The 13,001-nt window shown below is 41.3% G+C and overlaps 1 protein-coding gene across 1 annotated transcript; it reads right to left on the bottom strand.

Annotated features, from left to right (window-relative positions):
- Nucleotides 1-3,509: 3,509 nt before the first annotated feature.
- LOC123429102 (indole-2-monooxygenase-like) lies at nt 3,510-9,621 on the bottom strand. Its single transcript, XM_045113167.1, has 3 exons — nt 9,051-9,621; nt 4,228-4,656; nt 3,510-4,133 (listed from the first exon to the last, which is right to left on the bottom strand). The coding sequence occupies exons 1-3, from the start codon at nt 9,570-9,572 to the stop codon at nt 3,510-3,512; spliced, it is 1,575 nt and encodes a 524-aa protein (XP_044969102.1). The 5' UTR covers nt 9,573-9,621.
- Nucleotides 9,622-13,001: the final 3,380 nt, after the last annotated feature.

The raw sequence follows: 13,001 nt of genomic DNA, 5'->3' as shown, positions 1-13,001 counted from the left end.
GGAGGAGGAGCGAGGAGGAGGCAGACGATCTACCCACATATATCTATCTTTTCTATCTATCTATGTTATTTAAGTTGTAAGCGTACTATAGGTATGTTATGTGTCTTTCTATTATTAAGTTCTTGCTACTTATGGTACTATGGATCTATCTATATAAGTTGTAGGGTTACGTTGTAATGGTACGTACTATCTATGTCGTGCTTGTGTTGATCTATCTATATAAGTTGTAATGGTACTAACTATGGACACACAAGTGTGCATCCGAATATTTTTTTCTGGATCCGCAACCATGGACATGCAACTAATTTAACTCATCTAAGCATGCAACTAATTTGGGTTTCATGGGACCATAGACATGCATAAAAATAATCACAAAACAATAGAGGACAAGCAAAAAATATGTAAAGCGGATTTTTTTTACAATACATACATGTGTTCAGGCAGCCATGCATGAATGGATTTATCTCCCACAAAAAAAAGAATGGGTCTATCTATCCTCCTTAAAAATGATTCGATTATTTAATGTATCACATAATGTTTTATCGATTTACAGTAGTGTATCAAAAAAGAGATCCATCACAAAATTAAGTGCACAATTTTTTTGTCAAAGCAACATGGATGCACTAAGCGGTTGGGCTTGTTTGGACCTGATTTTTCTATTTGGGCCTGCCTTTTCTCAGAGTCCTCATCAGCCAACGGCCCAATAAAGTTTTTTTGTTTGACCATGAACTTTGCATCTGCACTCTGTTAACTTGCAGAATTACTGCATTTTATGACTTGCTACATTTTATTCATCAATTGTTGCATTTTATTCATCAGGTGGAGCAAATAATCCAGGCTTTGCTTCACACAAATTCAAGTTCAGTCGAGCATATCATTGGGTCCGAATATCATTATCAGATTTCAGGCTTTGCTTCACACAAATTGAAATTCAGCTAACAAATGGTCCCTGACTAATTGAAACTACTAGCTAGACACAATAACTGAAAATAGGGACCCCTGAAACTATCTTCACACACTAACTAAAACTCTAACAATTTCTAGTGATTGATGAACCCATAGCAATGACACAACAATGAAATGCTCCAGCCATCATATTTACTTGCTACTTCAAATCGATCAGCTGCTTTAGTTGCTTGCCCATTTTCTTCATTTCGCACTTCAGTTCGGGTGACCCCTTAAATTCAGCACTATCCATCATCGGATCGGCTCTGCGCAACAAATGGGGTCCGTGTTCCACACCAAGGTGCCCCCAAGCTCTTGGGTTGATGCCTGCAATTTCAGCCTCTCAATGTACTCATCTAGCCATTCTAAATGTCCACATTTCTTCAGAACCTGGAAAACGGGGGTCTGTGGCACATGAACCATAGATCAGATCCACCGCCCAAATTCGATGGAAAAAGAAAAAAATCGGGAGAAATTAGACCATACGATTGGTGAAGTACACAGATCTATCCTGCCCCGGCTGTGGCGTGCTCAAGTATTTCACGAACTCACGCCCACGGTTGCCACTTTCTTCCTTCATACAAGTCAAACACTTCAGAGGCTGCACTCGTAGGCAAACGGGGCATCTTGTCAACGGCACTGGACCGTACTGCGGCCATGATTGGCGGGAGGCCGAAGTCGAGCTAGACATCACTCGCCGGCAGGGCACTCGCCTGCGCCGCGCTTCGTTGCCGGAGAAGAGGAAGAACAAGGTGGGGGAAAAGAAAGGGGAAGGGAAAGCAATGGGGGGTGGGCTGGCTCGGGCTTGTGGTTGGCTCGGATCGGGCCACGCTGATGAGCACGGGCATGCTTACGTTGATAAGATGTGGGTCACACAAGTGAGTAAGTGGTGGGTCCCACATTGATGTGGATAAGTGATGGGTCTCACGTGTCATAACTCAAACCGCTAACCCCTTGTATTTTGCATTTCATGGTTAAACAGGCCATGTCGCGTTGGAGCTATAGTTGGCTGCAAAGATGTCACACAAGAGTTATTTGCGCCAACTACGTTGCACTTTATCCAATTTACCTCAAAGGTGTCGCACATGAGGTATTGACCCCAACCACAGCAGGGAAGGAACCAACAGTCGTGCAAGAGCTCTCCCCAAAATCCTATTGCCTCTCCCTGTAAAGGATCATAAAGGCCATTATTTCATAGGCCTGCTCCTCCACTTCACGGTGCACACTATGGGACGGAGTGGGAAAGTCCTAGGATTCACAAAGTTTTGGACCTGGGAGGCAAGTGCATACTAGACAAATGGACGCTGTCTATTGAAGAGGAACGATTGCTAATGGGGCTCCATGAAATGAAACTAAAACACTAAAGATGAGACGAATGGGAACATTCCACAATCGGTTCATTTTCTCTTGCCACTAGTGCAACAAATGTTTTGGCTTCTTTCCTGCATGACAAAGTACGGCATCATACACGTGGCATAGGTCCTAACCCGTCTTGGCTCGATCCCAAAAATCGATGCGCACGTGAGGCCAGGTGGACGACAAAGGAGGAGCACAGATGTATGTGTCATAATTTCAATTTCTTAGTGGTGTGTGAGGCAAGCATCCTTATATATTGGTCCAGAACATCATCCACAATTTAGGTGTAGATTATGAACGATGCACTCATCCACTAACTCTAGCCAACTTCACAGTTCGAATTCCATTCTCATTCTCTGAATGACAAGCGATGCCATCATTACTTTCTTGCCGAAGACGTGACTATTTCTTTCTAGCCATATAACACGCAAGGTGGAGCAGATGAGTGAAAATTTAGCTATTTACGGTTGTAAGCCTAAACATTGTTGCTGAGCATATAGGTCACGACTACGATAGAACTTCCTATCATCTTGAAGTGAATTTGTGCAGCATGAAGGTAAGCGCGTTGTATACCATATCTCACGCGAGAAAGGGCAACTAGAAGAAGATGATTGGCATTATCTCCCTCTTTAGAGCAGAGGACACAAGAACAAGATCATGGATTCTGCAATTGACACCACAAGGAATCATACTAACGAAGTTGCGATCAGTTTGCATCCGGCAGAAATCTTGTAGCAATAGGTATTTCCAAACTAATCAGACTAGATGAGTACGGACTGTCCTTTAGGTCAATCCCAAGTCCTTAACAACATGTCAGGAGAATTAATCTCTTTTCGGCCAGGTCAATGATGCAACGACAGTATTTTCCCACATCTATTATTCATTCTAGTAGCAGATGTGCTGCAAAAAATATTTCCTAACTAATCTTATAGCCTTTGAATGTTGTCGCCGCATACATTCCCATGAGCCATGGCTATTTTTCTGTATTGCAATATGCTGACGACAAGCTAGTGCTCATAGATGACATTGCTTATCAAGCTCATATAATTAAACACATGGTCTAGGGTTCTTAGGCTCTTTTGGGGCTTAAGATCTGCTACCGCCAATAACTTTCAGAATATATTTATAACAAGTAGGAATTTCTCTTTATTTATTGGAAACAATATACCAGTAACATACAATATTTAGATTATGTTTTATTCTTGTGGCTAAAGACATGGTTTTGGAATTAACAATAGTCGCTCCTTTCTGCGAACGGTTAGCCCGAATACCACTTCCATATCAATATCTTTTCTCTCAACCCCTAGCGGCAATTCCCAATCAAAATGGTACATGAGGTTTGCCAACATAAGCTCGATATTGGCGATTCCAAGGTGCATACCAGGGCACATCCTTCGTCCCGCCCCGAATGGCAAGAACTCGAAATCATTCCCCTTGAAGTTGACGCCAAAGTCACTGCCTTCATGCATAAATCTTTCAGGTATGAACTCTTCCGCGTCTTCCCAGGAGCTGGAGTCCCTACCAATGGCCCATACATTGACGAAGACATGTGTCCCAGTAGGAACCATGTAGCCATCGATATTGCAATCAGCCATGGCAAGGTGTGGAGCAAGCAATGGTGCAACAGGATACATCCGGAGTGACTCCTTTATGACTGCTCTTAGGTACATCATCGTGTTGATATCAGTTTCGCTGATAGTTTCCTGTCCCCGCGGCACGGTTCTCCTCACCTCATCATGTAGCTTTACCATCAGGCGTGGCCTCCTCATCAGCTCGGCCAAGGCGAATTCGAGGGTGTTAGATAATGTGTCGGTTGAAGCGAAAAATACATCCTATGGATATAAATTAATTAGGTTACCACAAGAGGTATATATATGTATATCAACATATATAATTTGGAATTTGGAAAGTATTATTTGTACTTACTGTTAGGAGGGCTTTCATGTGATCTCTTGTGAGACCATACTCATGCTGAACAGACAACAGAATATCTATGAAATCACCACCCTTGTGATCAAATGCTGACTTGTTCTTGCTGACACGTTCGTCAATCACATTGTCGAGGAGATAGGCCCATCTATGCCTCAACGTCTCAGCCTTTGCACAAACAACCCTCTTAAGAACACCAACCCTAGCCAACGCCGGGAAGTAGTCCTCCATGTTAAACCCTCCTAGCAGTCGTGAGGTATCGTCGGTGAGGTCCCGGAACAGCTTGCTCCGTCCTTCTTTCAGGAAGGACTCTCCCAACACAATGCGGCATGCCATGTCATATGTGAATGAATTTAGCAGCTCGCTCATGTCCACCACACCCCCTAAAGTGGCGGCCTCGTTAATCTTGGCCATCACCATTTTCACCTACAAGGACATGCATCTTAAACTATGAGAGTAGCTAACAATTGTCAGGGGAGGAAAAAATGGCAGTCAATTTTATTTATTTCGTTCGTGGCCAGGTATAGTTCAAATCGTTATGACTTATGACAATATATTGATAAATTTGTGATAACAAGATTACAACAAGGGTCAACAATAGAAAACAATTGAATAAAAAGGACGTTTCTGATGGTAAAATCCTTATTATCCAAATATCTGGCTTCCAATTTTCTTAGAAATGTATAATATTTTAATTAGTGGATGTTGTCTATTAATTAGTTAACTATCTTACCAAGAAGGCCATCTTCCAGGCCCTCCACCTCTCTTTTGTGCTCCCTCCGTCTCAAAATAAGTGACTTAAAAGTGACTCTACTTTATATTAAAATTAGTATAAAATCGAGTCATTTTTGAGTGGACGGAGTGAGTAGATTATATCTCGCCAGACCCTCATCCTAAATATATACTCCATCCGTTTCAAAATTCTTATCTTAAATTTGTTTAGATATGAATGTATCTAGTCAAATTTTAATATTTAGATACATACATTTTTAGACAAAGTTAAGACAAATTTTTTGAAACGGAGGGAGTATAACTTTCCTCTCGCCATTGTCCAAGAAATGTACCAGTGAGCTTGTCGACAGACCGGCTCATTCACTCATTTTGTATTTTAAACTCTGGATGACTGGATGGGGGAGTCGTCTGCGCAGAGACATTTCTACCAGCGATAGTACGTAGCGGCACATTTGTCACTGTACAGTTGCATCTAGATTCACGTTGCCCCTGTCCCCACCTCAAAGTACATGCATGTATCGCGTTTGGTGTTGCTTGCTTGTAGTATACAGTTGAAACACACGGGCCCTCCACACACCCATGTCTCCTTCGCATGCATGCATGGCAGGAGTATGTGAGATCCACTCTCTCATCCCCCAAACAATAAATCCATCCTTTAGTTCATCCTTGCGATACATCATTCATGCAGTTTAAATCATAATTTACTTTTTGAAACTTTTTATATATTCAAATTTATGTCGTCAGGACCTTTAGAACAAGATGAATCCGATATACGTTGCAGATACTTTTCAATTCAAATGTTTCAGTCCACTTATTTCACCCATTCTATTTCAGTATATATTCGTATTTTTAGCAAAAAAACAAGTATATGAAATTGATTATTTGTCATGCCGGGTACTTCTGTTACTGAATTAGATATTTGTTAAATATAAGAAAAAATGATATATTTAAGCTGCTTATTTCAGTGGGTGTTATGTGATATTGCTTATTTCATTCGTTTCAGTTACATAATTATTGAATATCTGTTCAGTGAGTGAAATCCAATTATTTTAGTTATATATTTTTTAAATGTGTGAACAAGACCAACGAGTGAAATCAATTTATTAAACGAGTGAAATATGTTTTTCACCTGTTTGAAACTATAGTCTTTTGAAATAAGTGTTTTTTCTGTTTAAGTGAGTGAAAACCACGTTTTCATTTAGTGTGTTTCAGTGCGTGGAACTCCTTAAAACAAGACCAACGACCGAAATCAGTTTTTTAAGGAATGAAATATTTTTCAAATGAGTGTATTTTGTGAATGAGTGAAATAATTTTTGAAATGTGTGAAATCCACTTACTTCACTTATGACAAGTGAATGAAACATATTTCTTGAATTTAATGATATCATTTTACTGAAATGAATGAAATTTGTTTTCCGGATGGAGGGAATATATTTGTTGATTTATTGAAATCCATTTTTGAGAAGAGTAACATTTTTCTAAATGAGTGAAATATGTTTTTTAAATAAGTGAAATAAGCAGGTTTACAAATATTAGATCTCAAATTCAGTGAAATAAATAGTTTCATTTTCAAATATAACTAAAATTTAAATATTGTCAAAAAAATAAATTCAAACTAGTCAAAAATGTTTCCAAGATCGTCTTCTTTTAAAGGTCTTGTCTCCCTGAATGAAAATTTGGTTCAAAAGTTATGAGTCATTCAGAATGTCAAGTGGAAAATAAATGCAAATATTTAGTTGGAGAGAGGTCCTGCGGTCATACATCATTCTCTCCTCTCACACTCTCTTACCTGACAGAAGTCTAATAAAAGCTGGGTCATTGTAGGCCTCTGCAATGCGTGTATTGCTATGTATTCATTTGAGTGGCTGATTGACACTTTATACAGGAAAAGGCTGCAGGAATTACTTGGAATAGATGAGTAGTGGATGCAGTACCTAAATATCGGACACCGCTAGAATTTCTAGTTTAGAATTGGCTGTGGTAAACTATACATTCGTGCGGGTGATCCCTCGGTTGGGGTCGACTAGTACTGATACAGTGGCTTCAAATTCTTTTATGGTTGTCTTCTTTGTTGTTAAGAAATATGGCACAAACATAGACGCTCATACACATGTACTCCCTCCGTTTCAAAATAAGTGTTTTAAGTTTAGTATCATTTTATACTAAAACTAGTACAAAGTTGAGACAGTTATTTTAAAACAGAGGGAGTACATCACTATACTATGAGTAACGACTATAGAGAATGACCAGGATCATATCAGCTTCCGGCAATTATGTCAGTTTTTTTTATCACAAAGAAAGAGACAAAGAATACATCTATAACTCTTCCATGAGTCTTAGGTAGTACTAGAAACATAGATGCTCACATACATGTACACCCACTCACTTCTATAAATGCGCAAACATATACTATGACTGACGACTAAAGACAATGATAAGGATCATGTCAGCTTCCGGCAAACAACATTTTATTTCATAGCAAAGAGAGAGATAAGGATTTTTTTACGGGATGATAACACATGCTTCTATAACTCTTCCGTTAGTGCGCCATGGGCTTATTTAATACAAGATAACTAGATGATACCTCACGAGTTGCTCTAGGAATCAATTGCAATATATTTCGATGACATATGACTATGTGGAATACAAAAAATTGGATTAGTAACATATGAACCAGAATAAAAATGTATACAACCTAGTTATAAAATATTTATTGAATATAAGTAGAATACTAGAATGAAAAATAGTTTCTCATGCATGGTTGCATGCAGTGGTTGGTCTTTTTTCATGCATGGTTGCATGTTGAGGTGAGTCTTATTCCATTAATAATTGTATGATGATGTGATATGCTTGCATGTTCAGATAAATAAGTTAGTGAGGGTGAATCTTTTAGGTACATAGGATTCCAAACCCCCTCAAATTCCCATCCATCGTACCAACACCAAATTAGATTAATCGTAAACTACATTGCTATACCATATGCTCTAGATATTAGGACATTTTCCTACAGACCTGAAAAAGTCTGACAAAAGCCGGGTCATTCTAGGCCCCTCCTATGCATGTATTGCTATTATTCATTTGAGAAGCTGATCTACTCTTTATACAGGAAAAGGCTCCAGGAATCTATAGGAATAAATGGGTGGTGGATGCAGTACCGTTCCATACCGGCACCGCTTGAATTTCCACCTTGGAATGGTCTGTGATAAACTATAAATTCGTGCGGGTACTAAGGACATGCACGCCTTGATTCCCCGGTTGTGGTCCACTAGTACTGATGGTGGCTTGAAATTCTTCATGGTCATCATTTTGTTGTTGTTGAGAAACATGGTATAAACATATAGACACTCACATGCATGTGTATACACTCACTCTTATGAATGCATAATATTACATACACATGTACTGTAGCTAACAACAATGACAAGGATCATATCACCTTCCCGCAATTATGTCAGGGTCATTTTTCGTCGCAAAGAGAAAATAACGAATACCTCTATATAACTCATTCATGAGTGCGTCAACCGCTTAGATAGTAGATTAACCCAAACCCCTCAAACCTCTACCCATCGAACCATCACCTCTTTCACAAACATGTCCACCACCTCATGCCGCCTATCCTTGCAACCGTGCTGTCAATATATCCACTCACAACTCGGGTGAAATCAATTTGAACCTCGCATTCCTAAGCATTTGGGTAAACTTAATTCAGTCATAAACTTTCCAAGTCATTATGTATGCAACATCGTCTCTATGTTCCAAATTATTTGAAATTCAAGATTTGTCTTAGGTCAAATGTGCAATTTAACAAAATCCGTGGAAAGATGTCAGTATCCACTAAACCAAATTAGATTAATCATAAGTACATTTTATACTATGGTCTAGATATTAGCACATTTCCGTACAGACAGTGAACTATAAATAAATTATACTTAGATAAAGCCAGAACTTCAAATAATTTGCAAAAGGGAGAAAGAGTACAAAACAAATTTGCACTAACATTGACAGTTGTACTTTTCGTTGTACCGGCAGAGATATTAAAATATTTTTAATGAAACACAATGTGAAAACTGCAGAATCATTAAAATTACCTCCTCTGCGACGGCGCTCCGGAAAGACTGCACCTTTTTAACATTCAACATGTGGGTGGCGACGAGCCTCCTTGCCTGCCACCAGTGCTTGCCGTATGGCGCTAAGGCAATGTCGGACGAGCCATACATGATGATTTCGGAGACAATGGAGCGGGGCCGTGAAGCAAAGACATGGTCGTGTGTGCGCAGCACCGCCTTTGCGGCACGTGGCGACGATACGATGAGTGTCGGCACGGCGCCAAGATGGAGCAGCATCATGTCAGGACCATGCTTCTTTGCGAGGCGGCGGAGGGAGATGTGCGGGAGGGAGCCGACGAGGTGTAGGTGCCCGATGATGGGCAATGCCGGTGGAGAAGGTGGAGAAGGCAGGAGGTGGCTTTCTTGCTGCTGCCTTTTTCCTGTCTTCCTATTCACAGTGAACCAATAATAATGCACAAACAAGAGGACGAGGAAGAGGAAGAGGGGAAAGAGGAACAGAAACCATGTCCGCGGAAGCATGTCTAGCATGACGAGATCTGCCATGGAAAATTATTGTCTAGCCCAGCCCTGTGTGGAGCTCTGCCGGAAATGGTTCTTCTGAACCAGCTTAGTTTATCATCACAAGCTGGAGCAGCTTCTTATAAGCTAGCCAGGCAGAGTAAAAACGACAAATTAAGCTCTGTGGTGCAGCAATTAGTTAGGCGCAACGTAGCTTTCATTCCTAAGAAACAGACAAAGTAGACTCGACGGAACTTTTTTCCACACGCAATAGGCAAAACTTGGAGTAAAACGGTCCGTTAAATATCGGAAATCGTAACTAACATACGTCAGATATCATATAAGGGCAAGTCCAGCAGTTCCCTAAAATTTCTTTCCTATATCTCAAAATAGGGAACTCCCTTAGAAAGATTGTCCTTTAAAAATTCCTCAACTCCAGCAGTTTTCCTAAACATCTCTCTTATTCTATATTTTAAGAATATTTCATAACTACCAACGACTAATTTCCAACGGCTAGTTTTCAAACGGCTAGTTTTCCAACGGCTACTTAGCTCTATAAATACATGATCATCCCTCATATCTTTCATAATCCTGATTCTGCCTCCCCTTCTTCTCTTTTGTCATCTCTCTGTCGTCTCACCGCATCGGAATGAATCATCGTCGAAGCTTGGCTCGACAATTTTGCAAAGTTTTCTCCTCCGAAGATAAGGAGCTCATGATGACTGCAATCGTAGCTGAAGATACCGCTAGATTACTTGCAATTGGAGAGTAAAGGGGGTTTGTGAGTATGCTCGAAAGCATTGACCGCATGCATTGGAAGTGGAAAAATTCCCCTACTGCACACAAAGGTATTTTTGTTGGCCATAAACGTGTGCCCACAGTCATGCTTGATGTCGTTGCTTCACAAGATCTTTGGATTTGACATTCTTTCTTTGGTTTCCCAGGATCTCATAATGACCGTCATTAGAAAAATCTGAAACCAAAACAAACAAACCATACATCATATAGAATTCATTAACTAGTAGAAAATCCAGCCCAGGAGGAAAATCCATCGTCGCTCCTCTGTTTTCTAGGCCATCTGGCCTCCCTCCCGTTGCATCCAGCAGGCCCAGTGCGCACCACGCGGTCGCCCCGTTCCACTCCTCGCCGCCCACTTCACGAGCGCCGGAGCCGCCGCCCCTTGGTGCCAGGCCCCGTTCAACTCCTCCCCGCCCACTTCACGACGTCGGAGCCGCCGCCCCTCGGGTCCACGCCTCACCCCGCGGCCCTGCGGCCGAGCCACCTCATTTTTGGCCTGTCCCTCCATGCCCCTGGCCACGCATGGCTGCGTGCCCGCTGCCGGTGCTTTGCAGCTACCCGCGCGCACCGCCGCGCCACCACCCACAACTGTTGCTGATGCCACGTGACTGCTCCCGCCTCCCCCATCGGCGACGCTTTCTTTCGGCCCCAAGCCATCTCCGCCGCGCACCTGGGTTCCTCCCACCCTCTCCAGCGGTCGGAGCCCTCTCCTCTGCCAAAGGGTTTTTCACAAGTTCAAGGAGTTGACTACGATGAGACATTCTCACCGCTAGCGATGCTTAAGTCAGTTATGAAATCTGGCAGATGGATGTCAAAACGGCGTTCCTTAACGGTTTTCTTAAGGAAGAGTTGTATATGATGCAACCCGAAGGTTTTGTCGATCCAAAGAATGCTAACAAAGTATGCAAGCTCCAGCGATCCATTTATGTACTGGTGCAAGCATCTCGGAGTTGGAATAAGTGCTATGATGAGGTGATCAAAGCATTTGGGTTTATAAAAGTTGTTGGAGAATCTTGTATTTACAAGAAAGTGAGTGAGAGCTCTCTAGCGTTTCTAATATTATATTTGGATGACATATTGCTGATTGGAAACAATGTGGAGTTTTTAGAGAACGTAAAAGAAGAACAAATGTTTTTCAATGAAAGACCTAGGAGAAGCTGCTTACATATTAGGCATTAAGATCTATACGGATAGATCAAGGCATATGACTTTCACAAGGCATATACCTTGATAAAGTTTTGAATAAGTTCAAAATGGAACAGTCCAAGAAGGGGTTCTTGCCAGTGTTACAAGGTATAAAGTTGAGCAAGACTCAGTGTCCAGTAACTACGGAAGATAGAGAAAAGATGAGTACCATCCCCTATGCTTCAGCCATAGGGTCTATCATGTATGCAATGCTGTGCACAAGACCGGACGACAGCCTGGCCATAAGTATGGCAGGCAGGTTTCAAATAATCCAGGAGTGGATCATTGGACGGCGGTCAAGAATATTTTGAAGTACCTGAAAAGGACTAAGGAAATGTTTCTCGTTTATGGAGGTGACAAAGAGCTCGTCGTAAAGGGTTACGTTGATGCAAGCTTTGACACTGATCCGGATGACTCTAAGTCTTAGACCAGATACGAATTTATTCTTAATGGGGGTGCGGTAAGCTCGTGCAATTCCAAGCAAAGCGTCGTTGCATATTCTACATGTAAAGCGGAGTACATGGCTGCCTCGGAGGCAGCTAAGGAGGGTGTCTGGATGAAGCAGTTCATGACGGATCTTGAAGTTGTGCCGAGCATACTAAATCCAATAACTCTGTTCTGTGACAACACTGGTGCCATTGCTTTAGCAAAGGAACCAAAGTTTCACAAGAAGACCAGACACATCAAACGATGCTTCAACCTCATCCGCGACTACGTCGAAGGAGAGGACGTAAATATTTGCAAAGTGCACACAGATCTGAATGTTGCAGATCCGCTGACTAAACCTCTTCCACGAGCGAAGCATGATCAACACCAGAACTGTATGGGTGTTAAATTCATTACAATGAAAATCTCATAGCGATGTGAGACTAGATTATTGACTCTAGTGCAAGTGGGAGACTGTTGGAAATATGCCCTAGAGGCAATGATAAAATAGTTATTATTATATTTCCTGTTTCAAGATAATAGTTTATTATCCATGCTATAATTGTATTGAATGAAAGCATAGATACATGTGTGGATATATAGACAAAACAATGTCCCTAGTAAGCCTCTAGTTGACTAGCCAGTTGATCAAGGATGGTTAAGGTTTTCTGACCATATGCAAGTGTTGTCACTTGATGACTCGGTCACATCATTAGGAGAATGATGTGATGGACAAGACCCAAATTATGAACATAGCATGTGATCGTGTCATTTTGTTGCTATTATTTTCTGTGTGTCAAGTATTCATTCCTATGACCACAAGATCATGTAACTCACTGACACAGGAGGAATACCTTGTGTGTATCAAACGTCACAACGTTACTGGGTGACTATAAAGGTGCTCTACAGGTATCTCCGAAGGTGTCCGTTGAGTTAGGATGAATCAAGACTGGGATTTATCACTCCGTGTGACAGAGAGGTATCTTGGGGCCCACTCGGTAATACAACATCACATATAAGCCTTGCAAGCAATGTGAGTCAAGTGTTAGTCACGGGATCTTGTAT

The sequence above is a fragment of the Hordeum vulgare genome, chromosome 2H (genome assembly GCF_904849725.1).
Source record: "Hordeum vulgare subsp. vulgare chromosome 2H, MorexV3_pseudomolecules_assembly, whole genome shotgun sequence".
In the NCBI taxonomy this organism is placed as follows: domain Eukaryota; kingdom Viridiplantae; phylum Streptophyta; class Magnoliopsida; order Poales; family Poaceae; genus Hordeum; species Hordeum vulgare.
Note: the sequence above shows the minus strand (reverse complement) of the source record. Positions and strands in the feature narration are given on the sequence as shown.

What these genes read in the sequence shown, in the direction of transcription:
- LOC123429102 (XM_045113167.1), bottom strand. Translation starts at nt 9,572, where the DNA reads ATGGCAGATCTCGTCATGCTAGACATGCTTCCGCGGACATGGTTTCTG. An exon ending in GGAGCGCCGTCGCAGAGGAG is followed by an intron (nt 4,657 to 9,050) that starts GTAATTTTAATG and finishes ATGTCCTTGTAG; the next exon opens with GTGAAAATGGTGATGGCCAA. An exon ending in ACATGAAAGCCCTCCTAACA is followed by an intron (nt 4,134 to 4,227) that starts GTAAGTACAAAT and finishes TTATATCCATAG; the next exon opens with GATGTATTTTTCGCTTCAAC.